Source organism: Xyrauchen texanus, chromosome 44 (genome assembly GCF_025860055.1).
Source record: "Xyrauchen texanus isolate HMW12.3.18 chromosome 44, RBS_HiC_50CHRs, whole genome shotgun sequence".
In the NCBI taxonomy this organism is placed as follows: Eukaryota; Metazoa; Chordata; class Actinopteri; order Cypriniformes; family Catostomidae; genus Xyrauchen; species Xyrauchen texanus.
The window spans coordinates 699,001-719,000 of record NC_068319.1 but is presented as its reverse complement, the minus strand read 5'-3'; the positions used below and the strand labels follow the sequence as shown (position 1 = coordinate 719,000).

The following is a 20,000-nucleotide window of genomic DNA, read 5'->3' as shown; positions in this document are numbered from 1 at the left end:
CAGTCTCTGACGCGCATCGGCGCCGTCTGAACTCACGTTCCTGCAAACACACGACCGAGAGTGAACATCCCTGAAACTGCATTCAAAGACAAATGAGCTACAGACAAACCTCAAACACCCGGACGTATTCTTGAAGACCGTGTTCCACTCCGGATCTCCAGGTCTGGCAGGGTCGTTGGGGTCGCCTCTCAAACCCGAGTGCGGTATGATGATCTCGTCCGTGAGCGTCTGCAGTCCGTGGTTTATGACCATCATCTTCAGAGGCTCGTGTGAGGAGAGATTCCACAGGGTTCCTGAGGAACAACAGGCAGAACTCAAGAGAAGACCCTGAAGAAACGTTGCACATGAAGATAAAACGTCCCTGTTTGAAGAACCGGCTCAGACCAGCATGTTTTTTTGTTTCTGGCCGAAATTCAACACAACAGAGAAGATCATTAGCTCAAATATTCTCGCCTAAAACCAAAGATCAATACTGTCAAATCAATGAACATCCATTAAAACATTGCCATGCAGCACCACATTGTTTTTATATAAAAACAGTGTTTAATGTTTCTGGACGAAGCCTGTATGTCTGTGTCTTTTATTAGGGGTTTTAAAAGTTTTGATGCAAAGAACACCCAAATATATGAATAGTAACTTTAAGAGGGACCCCATCTTTATAAATATAATGGCAGCTTGTTTTAAGCTCCCTGTTATAAAACAATGTAATGCTCAAAATATTAAGTCATGACCGACACACAATCGGTGTCGTTTGAAAGATTAGAAGTTGTTCTTTACATTGCATGTAGATATTATGACCAAAACTGAACAAGTGCTTTGAAATTTGCAAATAAATCAGAAGTGTTACGTGTTGATAATTTATATATATATATAAAACTGCACTGAATGTATTATTGCAATCAGTAAAAACATCAAACTCATCAAATTGTCATGTGTCATATCAGAGATGTAAACTCATGAGAGGTGAAATAGGTGAGAAAGTCATAGCGGGTGTTTCAGATGTATATTTTCAGTTTATTTGTTTGTTGTATTTATAGCTTGTGATGAGGAGGAGGGCGCGGGCGAGGCCGGGACGTGAGGACACAGGACCGACCCTGAATCGGGCTAATCAGCCGGGAGGGGGATAAAGATGAGCTGGAGGCACCAGTTCGAGTGAGAAAGAGACGCACATGGCCGCATTATGACTGTCTTTAAGTTTTATGTTTTTTTAAGTTCATTTATATCATTAAACTTCACGTTGACTGTTCAGCCGGTTCCCGCCTGCAGTGATGCCAAAACCCAGGAGGGAAGAGGGATGCGCTGCCACGGAGTTCTCGCATGGGAGCAGCCACGTCCAACTGCCTGTGGACGGAGGGGTTGCTGCCGGCCGCCGAGAGAGATGGAGGAACCATTGATGGCCGTTGAAGAAGGGGAGGAGCGGTCCCGTCCGCCAGGGGGCGGAAGACTCGCTGCCATCCATTGAGGGAGGCAGGGCTGGACTGGTAATCTGGCATAACGGGCATTTTATCGGTGGGCCGATGCACTTTGGGGCCGATTAGGGGCAGACTGGCCTTCGGAAGAACCCAGCGGGCCGGTGGATCGGGCGCAAAACGGATAGAAAAACACTGACTATGTTGTTGGAAAGAGTAGAATACAACCAGCATATTTATTTTACTCGCAGTGAAAAACATAGCGAGTAACATAGCGAAGTACAGTATATGTCTTTGACAATTATGTTGGTGTTGATTATATGCCGTGTTTTCACTTATAACTTTAACAGAAGAGGAAGATACTTTGAGGAGGTGATTATCTTTCAATGGAGTCCACACACAAGATAATCAGATGTATAGATCATTAGATAATCCACATGAAGCACAATGTTACATATGACCACCAGGAGATGGCGCCAAATACACGACACAGACTCAATGATGACACAGAATGAAACTCATTCTGTCAAATCTCATGACTAAAAACTTTTTTTTATTTGGTCTAGTTATCAGTCTTTAATTTTGGGTAAGCCACTGAAACAGAAAATTGTTAAAAACATCTTCAGAGCTTAAAGGTTTAAAGAGCTGTTTTTACTATGTGAGAAATAAAGCGTGATATTATAAAGGCAACATGTTAGCAAAATAACTTTTTATATATTTTTTATAAAATATTACATTTACTTTATATACCTTTTACAGTGTATCTATTTTATCACTGAATTTTCAATAATGTTATGTTTAAACCCGAAGAGAAACAATCAGAGAGGCAAAGCGGCACACGCCCAGAGAATCCACAGTCACTTCCAGGACAGCGGTGACACGCGGCGCATGTGGCAGGGCATCCAGGCCATCACCAACTACAGGACAACATCAGTTGCCTGTGACAAAGATGCCTCCCTTCCAGATGCGCTGAACGACTTCTATGCTTGGTTTGAAGTGCAGAACGACGTGATGGCGAGGAAGTCCACTCCTCCTCCCAACGACCAGGTGCTCTGTCTTACCACGGCAGATGTGAGGAAAACTCTACGTAGAGTCAACCCACGGAAGGCTGCTGGACCAGACAACATTCCTGGCAGAGTGCTCAGAGGATGTGCAGACCAGCTAGCAGATGTTCTTACCAACATCTTCAACATCTCTCTGAGCAGCGCCGTCGTTCCAACGTGCTTCAAGGCCACCACCATCATCCCCATGGCAAAGAAGTCTTCAGTGTCCTGCCTCAACGACTACCGTCCCGTCAGCACTTACACCCATCATCATGAAGTGCTTCGAGAGGCTCGTCATGAGGCAGATTAAGACCCAGCTGCCCCCTCACTAGACCCACTGCAGTTTGCGTATCGTTCAAACCATTCAACGGACGATGCCATCACCACAACCCTCCATCTGGCCCTCACCCACCTAGACAATAAGGACTCATACGTTCGAATGCTGTTCATAGAGTTCAGCTCAGCATTCAACACAATCGTTCCCCAGCACCTGATTGGAAAGCTGAACCTGCTGGGCCTGGACACCTCCCTCTGCAACTGGATCCTGGACTTCCTGACTGGGAGACCTCAGTCAGTCCGGATCGGGAACAGCATCTCCACCACCACCACACTGAGCACTGGGGCCCCCCAGGGCTGTGTGCTCAGTCCACTGCTGTTCACTCTGCTGACTCACGACTGTGCAGCAATGCACAGCTCAAATCACATCGTCAAGTTCGCCGATGACACGACCGTGGTGGGTCTCATCAGCAAGAACGACGAGTCAGCATACAGAGAGGAGGTGCAGCGGCTGACGAACTGGTGTAGAGCCAACAACCTGTCCCTGAATGTGGACAAAACAAAAGAGATGGTTGTTGACTTTAGGAGAGCACAAGGTGAACACACTCCGCTGAACATCGACGGCTCCTCTGTGGAAATCGTCAAAAGCACCAGATTCCTTGGTGTTCACTTGGCGGAGAACCTCACCTGGTCCCTCAACACCAGCTCTATCACCAAGAAAGCCCAGCAGCGTCTCTACTTTCTTCGAAGGCTGAGTAAAGCACATCTCCCAACCCCCATCCTCACTACATTCTATAGAGGGACTATTGAGAGCATCCTGAGCAGCTGCATCACTGCCTGGTTTGGGACTTGCACCGTTTCGGACCGCAAAGCCCTGCAGAGGATAGTGAGGACAGCTGAGAAGATCATTGGGGTCTCTCTTCCTCCATCAATGACATTTACAAAAAACACTGTATCCATAAAGCAACCAGCATTGTGGACGACCCCACACACCCCTCACACAAACTCTTTACCCTCCTCCCGTCTGGCAAGAGGTACCGAAGCATTCGGGCCCTCACGGCCAGACTGTGTAACAGCTTCTTCCCCCAAACCATCAGACTCCACAATACTCAGAGACTGGTTTGACACACACGTGTCCTGAGTTGCACTTTAATTACTGTCACTTTATAACTGTCTGCTACCTCAATAACTGCTATGTGCATAGAACACTATCTCATAGTATGTTATGTTTACGTTTTTAGAAACTGTCATCTTTTTGCACTACTTTGTACTGGTCGGCGCTGCACTGTCTATTGTCCTGTTTATTGTCAGTAATTTGTTGTACTGTCCTGTACTTTTTGCACGTTTGCACGTGCACTTTATATAGGTATATATAGGTAGTTTATATAGGTATTTTATTTCGTTGTGTAGTCTCATGTGGTCCTGTGTTGGTCCTTTGTTGTTTTTATGTAGCACCATGGTCCTGGAGGAACGTTGTCTCGTTTTGCTGTGTACTGTACTAACTGTATATGGTTGAAACGACAATAAAAACCACTTGACTTGACTTGACTTATATGAATAAATACTGAATTAAATTCAAATCTATTTCTATACTGAAGCAGCTTTACAGAATTATGACCTTACAGACACCAGTGAGCAATCTAAATGTTCTAGAAATATTTGTAATCACAAAAATACATGCATATTTTGTTACCAATATGGCTGTCAATAAAAAATAATCATAATTCATTTTTATTTTTATTTTTTTTAAATTTTCTAGACCATTTCGCAGCCCCACATACTAAATAATTAAATTCAGTATTAATATTGTATTAATATATAGTATTTATATAGAATTAGTATATACATTAAAAACTATATTTTCCTAATTCTACTTCCTTAAATTCTAATTAAAGTGCTTCATCCTGTTTGCAAACTAGGGCTGGAGGATTTTGATACAAAAATTACATCTCGATATTTTTCCCTATTGACAAAATTCGTGTGGGACACAGTCAAGGGTATTATACTGATTTATCATTATTATTTTGAGGATTTGATTTGTTTTCTATTCCTGTTTGTTTCACCCTCCTCTGGAGCTTTTATTTTGACACTGAAAGTGTAGTGTGTTTTTGTCAGTTTACAATGTTCTGGCATCTCCTCCTTTCATCTTATACTGTGCCATGCTTGTAGATTTGTATAATAACTTGTAGCTGTTACTAAACCCTAACCTAATCCTAACCTAACCCTAACTCTACTAATAATAACGTGAATGCTTGAACCTGCAGTACTTTTCTTACACAATGCACATAAACTGCTAAAACATGCATGCATAGAACAGCGCATCACCTGATTATTACAAGTAGATACAAGCTGCAGGCTGGAGACCTCCAAATGGGGGCAGAATCTCAAAATGAGGGTGGGGTTACTCCAGAATGGGGCGTGGCTACCTCAAAAGGGGGTTGCAGCCATTACAAAAGGGGGCGTAACTTATACTCAAAGTTAAGGTTAGGAAAAGGGTTAGGTAAGGGGCTCCCTGTATCTTTACTGTCGTTTGTTTAAGGTCCCACCCCTTTTTGGAGCTCTGCCAGCAGCTACATATCCTTCTCGAACCTGAGAAGTTTAAAAATGATGCACAAACCAGTGGAGTACCAGAACATCAGTGTGTAAAACAGATACTGGTCACCAGTTTCTCCAGGGTTTATGTACTTCTCAGAATTATGGGATTGTGCACACCTGTGACGAGTTCTCGGACCTCCATGTCACTCGTCTTCCGCAGGAGTCTCAGCAGAGCTGGAATTCCGTCGGAATTCTTAATGGCCACCTTGTTGAAATTGTCTCTGCCGAACGAGATGTTCCTCAGCGCGCCGCAAGCCTTGCGATGGACTTCCGGTTTGGGGTGGTCGAGGAGCCCCACCAGGATGGGAATCCCTCTGAGCTGCCTGACGTCTTGTTTGACGTTATCGTTCTCGTAGCACAGGTGTTGCAGGTACGCCGCGGCGTTGGACTTCACGGGGTCCATCGGGTGACTCAACATGGCAATGACCTCACGCAGGTTCGGGTCTCTCCAACGTGGGTCCTTCCGAATCGTGTCCAGACTCACCGTGCTGGCACGTTTCTGCGGAATGAGCGTCTGCATCCTGTACAGATCCTGGAAATACGGGTGTGGCAACGGCCCGAGGTGATCATCCATGGTGAGATCCAGAGACGGTCTCAAATGGAGAGTCCCACCTAAGATCCGATGGCTGATGGTGGATATGCCAGAGTCCTGCTCGCCTTTAGATGCACTGTTACAGGCTGGCATAGTTTGCCCGCCTCTGTCGCGGTGTAGCGGTAGCGTGTAGCAGTTCTCTGGTACGTAGTTCCGGTTGAGCAGGTTTGAGTACGATGGGTGGAACGGGAATCCATGCAGTAAAGCGCTGCTGTTATTATTAAAAGTGTTGAACACAGATGAATGATCCTTGACATTCTCATTAGCGGTGTCAGAGGTCACGCTGGGCTCAGGGTGAGGCGGGTCCGTCTCGTTCGACGCATTTGGCGGCATCACTTGATCTGGGCACGATGTTTGAGAGTCGTCCAATCCTGATGATGAAAGTTCCTAAACCAAGAAGAGAAGAAGGGAAATGTAGGTTGTTGCAATGCTAATGCTAAGGTGTTTTTGGTGGGTTTATGGACAATGGAGAGTGTCGTGAGATATACAGAAGGCAAAACTGTGTTTGTAGTCACCTTCAGTCCAGTTGACACAACCTGTTCATTAGAGCTGCTGTTGCTGAGCGGATTTGATTCTGAATCAGGACTGGATGATTTCTCCATCCCAACGCCAGAACTTTCAGTCTACAAAGCAGAAAACACAATACTTTCCCCATCAGGTGCAAAGTACAGACACATTCACAAACAGATGGGCTCATTAGGTTTCATTTTAGATAAACTACGTACCTTTTTTTTTAAAATGCCTAATTTTCCTAAAATTCCTAATTCCCGTTTTTTGGTTTACTCCTATAAAACATAAAAAACATTCGTTTTTTGTCCTCTGGTACAAACTAACCTTTTTTATATCATTGTGGCAGGGCGGAGGGCGGGGCCGTGTCGTGATCCACACCCGGTCCCGTATTAGGCTAATCAAGCCTTCGAGAGGGATAAAGGTCGACTGCAGAGGATTGTGCGGGAGAGAGAGATCGTTAACGGACATGTCCGTCAGTGTGTGTTTATGTTGTCTTTTAAATTTATCATTAAACCATTATTTATATCGTCAAGCCGGTTCTCACCGGTTCTCGCTCCTCCTTTCCATTGATCCCTTTACACTGGTGCCGAAGCCCGGGAAGGAGGAGGGATACGCCGTAGTAGAGTCACATTGGCCACTACCGTCCACCCCAACGGAGCAGCCGCGGCTATCTGCCGGGGGACGACGAGCCCAGCCGCCTGAAAGAGGACGATGGCCGCCGACCGCGAGGGGAGAAGGGGATCCTAACCGACCGCCTGGAGCGAGAGAACCGCTGCCAGGGGCGTGGGAGACCCCTTCTGTTCCCCGAGAACGCAGCGGGGCTGCCCGGAGAGGCGCGGCTGTCGTCCGATAGAGGGTGGAGGAGTGGCAAAGGAACAAGCTGCGGCATATCGGAGAACCGGCTTGACGATATAAATAATGGTTTAGTGATAAACTTAAAAGACAACATAAACACACACATGACGGACATGTCCGTTAACGTCCTCTCTCTCCCGCACGATCCCCTGCAGTCGACCTTTATCCCTCTCGGAGGCTTGATTAGCCTAATACTGGACCGGGTGTGTAGGATCACGACACGGCCCCGCCCTCCGCCCTGCCACAATCATCCATCAGCATGTTTTCATATTTAGTGATTTTTTGTATATTTTTATCGTCTATTTATCTTTTATTATGGCTTTAAATGTTGTCCTGTCATGTGTTCAACAGATTCAATGGAAATGATGTACTGTTAGAACAGTGTATAAACTTGTGTACCTCTTTGAAGCATTCGTTAAGTAAAACAGTGACATGATGACAAAATAAAGTAAGTGGTAAAATATTGGTATCGTTATCAGCTTATAGTTTTTGTGTTAAAATCGGCATCTGTAAAAATGGTTCCTATCGTTGCATCCCTAGTGAGAGTAAAATTAGCCTTTTTAATATATAATAAACCAAAATGCAAGGGCTGGGGAATGCGTCGAATATTAATAAATGTTTTTTGTGGAGTTCTGCACACACAGATTGCATCTGGGCCTATTTTAAAAAACAAATAAACCAGTCGATATGTTCCACACAACGTCCCGTCTCAGAAAACCTGTCATGCAAATTCATAGGGTCTTAAAGTAATTATTTTGGCTCTAGCTAAATCATGAATATTTAAGTATATTATGTATTATGCAATATTAAAGATAATCTAATCCTTTTGTTTTATTTATAGCATTTGCATAATTAAGTAAATGCCATTTCAAAAAAAGGATGTTTTAAAATGGCAAAACACATCTTTCTATAACCCCTCTCGAGCAGAACGTACATGAGTGTTCTCTGAGCTGCCGGGGTTGGAGGTGATTGTGGACCCGTCCGAGGACGGTGTGTCCACCGGAAGAGCTTCTTCTGTCTGTTCATTGGTGTCTGGATTTGACGGTTCGGCCGGTGGTTTCTCAGAGTCCGGCTTCTTCTGGACCAAAGACAAGAACATGGATGAGAATCAAGAGAGGAGTCATCTGAATGCTTGTATTTACTGATTGTGACTTGCTCTGTTTACCATCCCTGCTTAAAACGCCAACTTGGTATAACATGAATTTCCAAGCCAGTTTAGTTGGTGGACCACAGCCAAGATTAGCTGGTAGACCAAGAAAGTCTTGTTGGTTAAACTAGTTTAGAACCATGGAGCAGACACCAGCACTCCTGGTGAAAAAAACCCATCTTAAACCAGCCTAGCAGGATTGCTAGTCTTAGCTGGTCTCCCAACCTTGTCTGGTTGGCTAGTCTTAGCTGGTCTCCCAACCTGGTCTGGTTTGCTAGTCATAGCTGGTCTCCCAACCTGGTCTGTTTTGCTAGTCTTAGCTGGTCAACCAACCTGGTCTGGTTTGCTAGTCATAGCTGGTCTCCCAACCTGGTCTGGTTTTCTCTTCATAGCTGGTCTCCCAACCTGGTCTGGTTAGCTAATCATAGCTGGTCTCCCAACCTGTTCTGGTTTGCTAGTCTTAGCTGGTCTCCCAACCTGGTCTGGTTTGATAGTCTTAGCTGGTCTCCCAACCTGGTCTGGTTTGCTAGACTTAGCTTGTCTCCCAACCTGATCTGGTTCGATAGTCATAGCTGGTCTCCCAACCTGGTCTGGTTAGCTAGTCATAGCTGGTCTCCCAACCTGGTCTGGTTTGCTAGTCTTAGCAGGTCAACCAAACTGGTCCGATTTGCTAGTCTTAGCTGGTCTCCCAACCTTGTCTGGTTTACTAGTCTTAGCTGGTCAGCCAAACTGGTCTGGTTTGCTAGTCTTAGCTGATCTCCCAACCTGGTCTGGTTTGCTAGTCATAGCTGGTCTCCCAACCTGGTCTAGTTTGCTAGTCTTAGCTGGTCAACCAACCTGGTCTGGTTTGCTAGTCATAGCTGGTCTCCCAACCTGGTCTAGTTTGCTAGTCATAGCTGGTCTCCCAACCTGGTCTAGTTTGCTAGTCTTAGCTGGTCAACCAAACTGGTCCGATTTGCTAGTCTTAGCTGCTCTCCCAACCTGGTCTGGTTTACTAGTCTTAGCTGGTCAACCAAACTGGTCCGTTTTGATAGTCTTAGCTGGTCTCTCAACCTGGTCTGGTTTACTAGTCTTAGCTGGTCACCCAATCTTGTCTGGTTTGATAGTCTTAGCTGATTTCCCAACCTGGTCTAGTTTGCTAGTCTTAGCTGGTCAACCAACCTAGTCTGGTTGGCTAGTCTTAGCTGGTCTCCCAACCTGGTCTGGTTTGCTAGTCCCAGCTGGTCAACCAACCTGGTCTGGTTTGCTAGTCATAGCTGGTCTCCCAATCTAGTCTGGTTTGCTAGTCTTAGCTGATCTCCCAATCTAGTCTGGTTTTCTAGTCTTAGCTTGTCTCCCAACCTGGTCTGGTTTGCTAGTCTTAGCTTGTCTCCCAACCTGGTCTGGTTCGTTAGTCATAGCTGGTCTCCCAACCTGGTCTGGTTTTCTCTTCATAGCTGGTCTCCCAACCTGGTCTGGTTAGCTAATCATAGCTGGTCTCCCAACCTGTTCTGGTTTGCTAGTCTTAGCTGGTCTCCCAACCTGGTCTGGTTTGATAGTCTTAGCTGGTCTCCCAACCTGGTCTGGTTTGCTAGACTTAGCTTGTCTCCCAACCTGATCTGGTTCGATAGTCATAGCTGGTCTCCCAACCTGGTCTGGTTAGCTAGTCATAGCTGGTCTCCCAACCTGTTCTGGTTTGCTAGTCTTAGCTGGTCTCCCAACCTGGTCTGGTTTGCTAGTCTTAGCTTGTCTCCCAACCTGATCTGGTTCGATAGTCATAGCTGGTCTCCCAACCTGGTCTGGTTTGCTAGTCATAGCTGGTCTCCCAACCTGGTCTGGTTAGCTAGTCATAGCTGGTCTCCCAACCTGGTCTGGTTTGCTAGTCTTAGCTGGTCTCCCAACCTGGTCTGGTTTGCTAGTCTTAGCTTGTCTCCCAACCTGATCTGGTTCGATAGTCATAGCTGGTCTCCCAACCTGGTCTGGTTTGCTAGTCATAGCTGGTCTCCCAACCTGGTCTGGTTAGCTAGTCATAGCTGGTCTCCCAACCTGGTCTGGTTTGCTAGTCTTAGCTGGTCTCCCAACCTTGTCTTGTTTGCTAGTCTTAGCTGGTCTCCCAACCTTGTCTGGTTTGCTAGTCTTAGCTGGTTTCCCAACCTGGTCTGGTTTGCTAGTCATAGCTGGTCTCCCAACCTGTTCTGGTTTGCTAGTCATAGCTGGTCTCCCAACCTGGTCTAGTTTGCTAGTCTTAGCTGGTCTCCCAACCTGTTCTGGTTTGCTAGTCTTAGCTGGTCTCCCAACCTGTTCTGGTTCGATAGTCATAGCTGGTCTCCCAACCTGGTCTGGTTAGCTAGTCATAGCTGGTCTCCCAACCTGTTCTGGTTTGCTAGTTTTAGCTGGTCTCCCAACCTGGTCTGGTTTGCTAGTCTTAGCTTGTCTCCCAACCTGATCTGGTTCGATAGTCATAGCTGGTCTCCAAACCTGGTCTGGTTTGCTAGTCATAGCTGGTCTCCCAACCTGGTCTGGTTAGCTAGTCATAGCTGGTCTCCCAACCTGGTCTGGTTTGCTAGTCTTAGCTGGTCTCCCAACCTGGTCTGGTTTGCTAGTCTTAGCTTGTCTCCCAACCTGATCTGGTTCGATAGTCATAGCTGGTCTCCCAACCTGGTCTGGTTAGCTAGTCATAACTGGTCTCCCAACCTGGTCTGGTTTGCTAGTCTTAGCTGGTCTCCCAACCTGGTCTGGTTTGCTAGTCTTAGCTTGTCTTCCAACCTGATCTGGTTCGATAGTCATAGCTGGTCTCCCAACCTGGTCTGGTTTGCTAGTCATAGCTGGTCTCCCAACCTGGTCTGGTTAGCCAGTCATAGCTGGTCTCCCAACCTGGTCTGGTTTGCTAGTCTTAGCTGGTCTCCCAACCTTGTCTTGTTTGCTAGTCTTAGCTGGTCTCCCAACCTTGTCTGGTTTGCTAGTCTTAGCTGGTTTCCCAACCTGGTCTGGTTTGCTAGTCATAGCTGCTCTCCCAACCTGTACTGGTTTGCTAGTCATTGCTGGTCTCCCAACCTGGTCTAGTTTGCTAGTCTTAGCTTGTCTCCCAACCTGGTCTGGTTTGCTAGTCTTAGCTGGTCTCCCAACCTGGTCTGGTTTGATGGTTTTAGATGGGTTTTGGGCATCAGTGTTTGTCTCAGTGTCCTGATGATGCAAGATTATACAGGACCTCAATATCAAACTTAAAGACCTTTGATAAAATACAGGCTTATAAAATAATTTCACTCAATTATTCTCAGTGGACTGAAGGAGCCGTGTTTGCAAACAGTCTTATGAAAAATATGCAGAACTTCCTCCCAGTGCATTAGTGAATTATACATGAGAGCAGCTTCTAAACAGCCTCATAAACACATCACACTGCTTTCAAGAGACAACTTACACACTTCACAAAAAACATTTGCACTGGAACTACTAACAAGAGGCATTACATAAATCAAATGCTATGAATCTTTATGATACGACCACAAATGTAACTGCATTAGATCAACAGGACTTCATTATCAACACTTGTTTTAGCATTTCAAACTTAAACTGGTTTTGCTGAAATGGTTTAAGAGTGCATGCGCTGTCTTTCTTTTAAATAAACAACACTTGCTTTGATATGCCATTGGTTAAACGAGCAAATAGCACCGCCCCAAACTCTCACCATTGGCTGAGTCAGAAGTTGACATGTCGCGCCTCTCAAACAAACAAACAGATGATGGTTTTGATCGTTTAAAAGCATCATAGAAACGACTGTTTCCATCTAAGTTGTGAATTTAATTTATGCGAAAAGCCATAATGTAGCAATAAAGCCGGCAGCAGTTTTCATCCAAAATGTGCATAAAAACATAATTCACATAACCATACACAAATCTGAAATATATGTCCATATATGAACATGTACATACTACATGCATACATACATATATTAGAGCTGTCAAAGATAACGCATGTAACAAAAAATAAACACAACTGTGTCTGTAAATAAATCAAGGATGAAAGGATGAGTTTTCGTAACAAATGTATGAAGTCCCGTTTTGATATTGCATGTTTTCATTTGTACTCCTGACACAAATAACTCAATTACTGTTTCTGGAGGGTTGCTGTCGTGAAACAGAGATCGGATATCAATGTTGAACACTTAGACCTTTGAAAAGATGTATAATTTGTTAACATTAATTACATTTATAGACGGTAAATTACATAAAAAAGTATGCGATTAATCATAAGAAACTACAGAGAATTATGCGATTAATCGAAAGTAACTACAAATAATTATACTATTCATCGAGATCGACTACACATAATTATGTGATTAATCGCAGGCAACCACAAATAATTATGCGATTAATCGAAAGTAACTACAAAAAATGATGTGATTAAACGTGAGTAACTGCACATAGTCATGTGATTAACCGCAAGTAACTACAAATAATTACGTGATTAATCGCAAGCGAGAACAAATAATTATGCTATTAATCACGATTAACTACAAATAATTATGCGATTCATCGTGATTAACTACAAATAATTATTAGATTAATCGCAAGTAACTACAAATAATTATGCAATTCAGCGCGATTAACTACAAAAAATTATGGGATTCACCGTGATTAACTACAAATAATTATTAGAGTAATCGCAAGTAACTACAAATAATTATGCGATTAACCACAAACAATTATGCGGCTAATCACGACTAACTACAAGTAATTATGCGATTCACCGCGATTAGCTACAAATAATTATGTGATTAATAGAGAGTAACTACAAACAATTATGTGATTAATCGAGAGTAACTACAAACAATTATGTGATTAATCGAGAGCAACTACAAACAATTATGTGATTAATAGAGAGTAACTACAAACAATTATGTGATTAATCGAGAGTAACTACAAACAATTATGTGATTAATCGAGAGCAACCACAAACAATTATGCGATTAATCGAGAGCAACTACAAATAAGTATGTGATTAATCGAGAGCAGCTACAAATAAGTATGTGATTAATCGAGAGTAGCTACAAAGAATTATGTGATTAATCGAGAGTAACTACAAACAATTATGTGATTAATCGAAAGTAACTACAAATAAGTATGTGATTAATCGAGAGTAACTACAAAGAATTATGTGATTAATCGAGAATAACTACAAACAATTATGTGATTAATCGAAAGTAACTACAAATAAGTATGCGATTAATCGAGAGTAACAAAAAACAATTATGTGATTAATCGAGAGCAACTACAAATAATTATGTGATTAATCGAGAGTAACTACAAATAAGAGTGTGATTAATCGAGAGCAACTACAAACAAGCATGTGATTAATCGAGAGCAACTACAAATAAGTATGTGATTAATCGAGAGTAACCACAAATAAGTATGTGATTAATCGAGAGTAACTACAAATAAGTATGTGATTAATCGAGAGCAACCACAAATAAGTATGTGATTAATCGAGAGTAACTACAAATAATTGTGATTAATCGAGAGTAACTACAAATAATTATGTGATTAATCGAGAGTAACTACAAATAATTATGTGATTAACCAAGAGTAACTACAAATAAGTATGTGATTAATCGAGAGTTACAACAAATAATTACGTGATTAATCGCAAGGAACTACAAATAAGTATGTGATTAATTGAGAGTAACAACAAATAAGTATGTGATTAATCGAGAGTAACTACAAATAATTATGTGATCAACTGAGAGTAACTACAAATAAGTATATGATTAATCGAGAGTAACAACAAAGAATTATGTGATTAATCGAGAGTAACTACAAACAATTATGTGATTAACCGAGAGTAACTACAAATAAGTATGTGATTAATCGAGAGTAACAACAAAGAATTATGTGATTAATCGAAAGTAAGTACAAATAAGCATGTGATTAATCGAGAGTAACTACAAACAATTATGTGATTAATCGAGAGTAACTACAAACAATTATGTGATTAAGCGAGAGTAACTACAAACAATTATGCGATTAATCGAGAGTAACTACAAATAAGTGATTAATTGAGAGTAACTACAAATAAGTATATGATTACTCGAGAGTAACTACAAACAATTGTACGATTAATCGAGAGTAACTACAAACAATTATGTGATTAATCGAGAGTAACTACAAACAGTTATGTGATTAATCGAGAGTAACTACAAACAATTATGTGATTAATCGAGAGTAACTACAAACAATTATGTGATTAAGCGAGAGTAACTACAAACAATTATGCGATTAATCGAGAGTAACTACAAATAAGTATGTGATTAATCGAGAGTAGCTACAAATAAGTATATGATTACTCGAGAGTAACTACAAACAATTATGTGATTAAGCGAGAGTAACTACAAACAATTATGCGATTAATCGAGAGTAACTACAAATAAGCAAGTGATTAATCGAGAGTAACTACAAATAAGTATATGATTACTCGAGAGTAACTACAAACAATTGTGCGATTAATCGAGAGTAACTACAAACAATTATGTGATTAATTGAGAGTAACTACAAACAGTTATGTGATTAAGCGAGAGTAACTACAAACAATTATGCGATTAATCGAGAGTAACTACAAATAATTATGTGATTAATCGAGAGTAGCTACAAATAAGTATATGATTACTCGAGAGTAACTACAAACAATTATGTGATTAATCGAGAGTAACTACAAATAAGTATGTGATTAATCGAGAGTAGCTACAAATAAGTATATGATTACTCGAGAGTAACTACAAACAATTATGTGATTAATCGAGAGTAACTACAAATAAGTAAGTGATTAATCGAGAGTAGCTACAAATAAGTATATGATTACTCGAGAGTAACTACAAACAATTATGTGATTAATCGAGAGTAACTACAAACAATTATGTGATTAAGCGAGAGTAACTAAAAACAATTATGCGATTAATCGAGAGTAACTACAAATAAGTATGTGATTAATCGAGAGTAGCTACAAATAAGTATATGATTACTCGAGAGTAACTACAAACAATTATGTGATTAAGCGAGAGTAACTACAAACAATTATGCGATTAATCGAGAGTAACTACAAATAAGTAAGTGATTAATCGAGAGTAACTACAAATAAGTATATGATTACTCGAGAGTAACTACAAACAATTATGTGATTAATCGCGATTTTTTATTTTCTCGACTGACAGCAGTAATATATTATTATATATTATAATATATATTCGAGCATATTTATATTATGAAAATGGCAATTTTTGTATTATTTTGAAATATAATATGTACATATACATATACAGTATGTGTAAGTATATGACGAGTTTTATATCAGTGAGAGCAAATACTGCCAAACATCAGATTTCAGTTTGGAAAGTGAGACATTTGTAGGGTAATTTTCTAAACACTGTGTTTCTGTGGTGCCATCAGAATGACCCGTCCAACCCCACATAACAACACGGACTCAACCAATGGCATGAGTCGGGGGGGCGACAATCTGTTTGTTCGAACAGAAGACAAAGGGGCGTATTCAGAAAGTGTCTTATATACATTTTGGGACCATAATAACTCAATAAGCAGCGTTAAATCTGTCACGTGAACGGATTCAGGACTCTTCTGCAGAGTGATTTTGTCTTCTAAGCTGGTAATGATTTGCTTGCTTTGCTGCAGATGTAAACATGAAGGTATTTTCCTGCATCATGTGTTTGAGTGAACTGGATCTTTCTGTGTGTCTGTCAGAACGAATCTCTCTCCATCTCTCTGAGTGATGACCTCAACGTCAGGCGCATTACAGCAGCTCTGAATCTCAGTTGTACAGCAACAGCACATGATGAAGCACTTCAAGTCGACGGTCGTGCATTGATAGAGCAGATATCAGGATAGATGTGATGTTATAGTGATGCCATGGAAACCAGCTTCAGCCTTCAACGGATCTCTGCAGATGTTAGGAATGACGTGATCGAATGTGCTGTGCATTTCAACATATAATCACAATTATTGAGCCAGAATTTCCATAGATGGAACAGATTTAATGGCACATGTTTACAGTCAACATTAATATTTAGTGTATAGTCATTATTTTTGTGTTGGACATATTTGGACACATTGGGTTTCTGTAGCTTCTGTAACAGTTATAGAGAGCTATAGGATGCTCCCTTGCTCCCTATTTAGTGCATGACTTAACCTCCAGTGTGCTGTCTGTCTGCACTGGTCTCAGAACAGTTATAGGAGAGCTATAGGATGCTCCCTTGCTCCCTATTTAGTGCATGACTTAACCTCCAGTGTGCTGTCTGTCTGCACTGGTCTCAGAACAGTTATAGGAGAGATATAGGATGCTCCCTTGCTCCCTATTTAGTGCATGACTTAACCTCCAGTGTGCTGTCTATCTGCACTGGTCTCATAACAGTTATAGGAGAGCTATAGGATGCTCCCTTGCTCCCTATTTAGTGCATGACTTACCTCCAGTATGCTGTCTGTCTGCACTGGTCTCAGAACAGTTATAGAGAGCTATAGGATGCTCCCTTGCTCCAAATTTAGTGCATGACTGAACCTCCAGTGTGCTGTCTGTCTACACTGGTCTCAGAACAGTTATAGGAGAGCTATAGGATGCTCCCTTGCTCCCTATTTAGTGCATGACTTAATCTCCAGTGTGCTGTCTGTCTGCACTGGTCTCAGAACAGTTATAGGAGAGCTATAGGATGCTCCCTTGCTCCCTATTTAGTGCATGACTTAATCTCCAGTGTGCTGTCTGTCTGCACTGGTCTCACAACAGTTATAGAGAGCTATAGGATGCTCCCTTGCTCCCTATTTAGTGCATGACTTAACCTCCAGTGTGCTGTCTGTCTGCACTGATCTCAGAACAGTTATAGGAGAGCTATAGGATGCTCCCTTGCTCCCTATTTAGTGCATGACTTAACCTCCAGTGTGCTGTCTGTCTGCACTGATCTCTGAACAGTTATAGGAGAGCTATAGGATGCTCCCTTGCTCCCTATTTAGTGCATGACTTAACCTCCAGTGTGCTGTCTGTCTGCACTGATCTCTGAACAGTTATAGGAGAGCTATAGGATGCTCCCTTGCTCCCTATTTAGTGCATGACTTAACCTCCAGTGTGCTGTCTGTCTGCACTGATCTCAGAACAGTTATAGGAGAGCTATAGGATGCTCCCTTGCTCCCTATTTAGTGCATGACTTAACCTCCAGTGTGCTGTCTGTCTGCACTGATCTCAGAACAGTTATAGGAGAGCTATAGGATGCTCCCTTGCTCCCTATTTAGTGCATGACTTAACCTCCAGTGTGCTGTCTGTCTGCACTGATCTCTGAACAGTTATAGGAGAGCTATAGGATGCTCCCTTGCTCCCTATTTAGTGCATGACTTAACCTCCAGTGTGCTGTCTGTCTGCACTGATCTCAGAACAGTTATAGGAGAGCTATAGGATGCTCCCTTGCTCCCTATTTAGTGCATGACTGAACCTCCAGTGTGCTGTCTGTCTGCACTGATCTCAGAACAGTTATAGAGAGCTATAGGATGCTCCCTTGCTCCCTATTTAGTGCATGACTTAACCTCCAGTGTGCTGTCTGTCTGCACTGATCTCAGAACAGTTATAGGAGAGTTATAGGATGCTCCTTTGCTCCCTATTTAGTGCATGACTTAACCTCCAGTGTGCTGTCTGTCTGCACTGATCTCAGAACAGTTATAGGAGAGCTATAGGATGCTCCCTTGCTCCCTATTTAGTGCATGACTTAACCTCCAGTGTGCTGTCTGTCTGCACTGATCTCTGAACAGTTATAGGAGAGCTATAGGATGCTCCCTTGCTCCCTATTTAGTGCATGACTGAACCTCCAGTGTGCTGTCTGTCTGCACTGATCTCAGAACAGTTATAGAGAGCTATAGGATGCTCCCTTGCTCCCTATTTAGTGCATGACTGAACCTCCAGTGTGCTGTCTGTCTGCACTGATCTCAGAACAGTTATAGAGAGCTATAGGATGCTCTCTTGCTCCAAATTTAGTGCATGACTGAACCTCCAGTGTGCTGTCTGTCTGCACTGGTCTCAGAACAGTTATAGGAGAGCTATAGGATGCTCCCTTGCTCCATATTTAGTGCATGACTTAATCTCCAGTGTGCTGTCTGTCTGCACTGGTCTCAGAACAGTTATAGAGAGCTATAGGATGCTCCCTTGCTCCCTATTTAGTGCATGACTTAACCTCCAGTGTGCTGTCTGTCTGCACTGATCTCAGAACAGTTATAGGAGAGCTATAGGATGCTCCCTTGCTCCCTATTTAGTGCATGACTTAACCTCCAGTGTGCTGTCTGTCTGCACTGATCTCTGAACAGTTATAGGAGAGCTATAGGATGCTCCCTTGCTCCCTATTTAGTGCATGACTGAACCTCCAGTGTGCTGTCTGTCTGCACTGATCTCAGAACAGTTATAGAGAGCTATAGGATGCTCCCTTGTTCCCTATTTAGTGCATGACTTAACCTCCAGTGTGCTGTCTGTCTACACTGGTTTCAGAACAGTTATAGAGAGACATAGGATGCTCCCTTGCTCCCTATTTAGTGCATGACTTAACCTCCAGTGTGCTGTCTGTCTGCACTGGTCTCAGAACAGTTATAGAGAGCTATAGGATGCTCCCTTGCTCCCTATTTAGTGCATGACTGAACCTCCAGTGTGCTGTCTGTCTACACTGGTCTCAGAACAGTTATAGAGAGCTATAGGATGCTCCCTTGCTCCCTATTTAGTGCATGACTTAACCTCCAGTGTGCTGTCTGTCTGCACTGGTCTCAGAACAGTTATAGAGAGCTATAGGATGCTCCCTTGCTCCTTATTTAGTGCATGACTTAACCTCCAGTGTGCTGTCTGTCTGCACTGGTCTCAGAACAGTTATAGGAGAGCTATAGGATGCTCCCTTGCTCCCTATTTAGTGCATGACTTAACCTCCAGTGTGCTGTCTGTCTGCACTGGTCTCAGAACAGTTTTATTTTCATCATAACTCCATATAAAGCCTCTGAAAGACACATTATTCAGCTTACGGATTCACCCATTTATTCTCAATATGTTAATGTACAGAAAATATAGGAATGAAAATACTGATGTTGATGAATAGAACTTGTATAGAATTAATTAAAATATAACAACATTTATATTAAAATGAAGTGAAATGACCCACAGATGTGTTAATGTTGTATGTAACATGTTTTTCAACTTTTAAGGAAACGTGGTGCCAGTGTACACGTATGTGGACATCATGTTTATCAGCGCGCAGATGCGCACAAAATGAATGGATGTTTTAAAGCGGCATATCAAATGAAACTAGAGACTCTCCTCTTTACAACCAAACAGGTTTCAATAATAAAACGTACAGATATTTCTCACTTTTGTTGGCACTGCATCTGTAGGAGCACTTTACAGATATCAACAGCATATTGTTGTGTCATGTGACTCGGTGCGGCAGAAGTTTAACCCTTAAATGACTGCATGTGTATAGCAAAGCCAAAATACGATGTCCACGTATGTGGACGCGGGGTTGCACGAGAATAAAATGTGAATTTAATCCAATCCCTGTATCTATAAAACTGGGGGTTTTAAATGAA

General features: G+C 42.4%; 2 protein-coding genes across 5 annotated transcripts in view; one reads left to right on the top strand and one right to left on the bottom strand.

Moving 5' to 3' along the window:
- LOC127636402 (transcription factor RFX3) overlaps positions 1–20,000 on the top strand; it is a 211,971-nt gene that overhangs the window by 98,571 nt on the left and 93,400 nt on the right. The gene's annotated exons all lie outside the window — the stretch shown is intronic.
- The window catches only part of arvcfa (ARVCF delta catenin family member a), a 39,398-nt gene that overhangs the window by 18,239 nt on the left and 1,159 nt on the right, over positions 1–20,000 (bottom strand). The window contains 5 exon segments of the mRNA XM_052116852.1: positions 1–40; positions 110–293; positions 5,441–6,302; positions 6,431–6,538; positions 8,215–8,358. The exon segment at positions 1–40 is cut by the window's left edge and continues 78 nt beyond it. Coding sequence (XP_051972812.1) covers positions 1–40; positions 110–293; positions 5,441–6,302; positions 6,431–6,538; positions 8,215–8,358 — 1,338 coding nt within the window.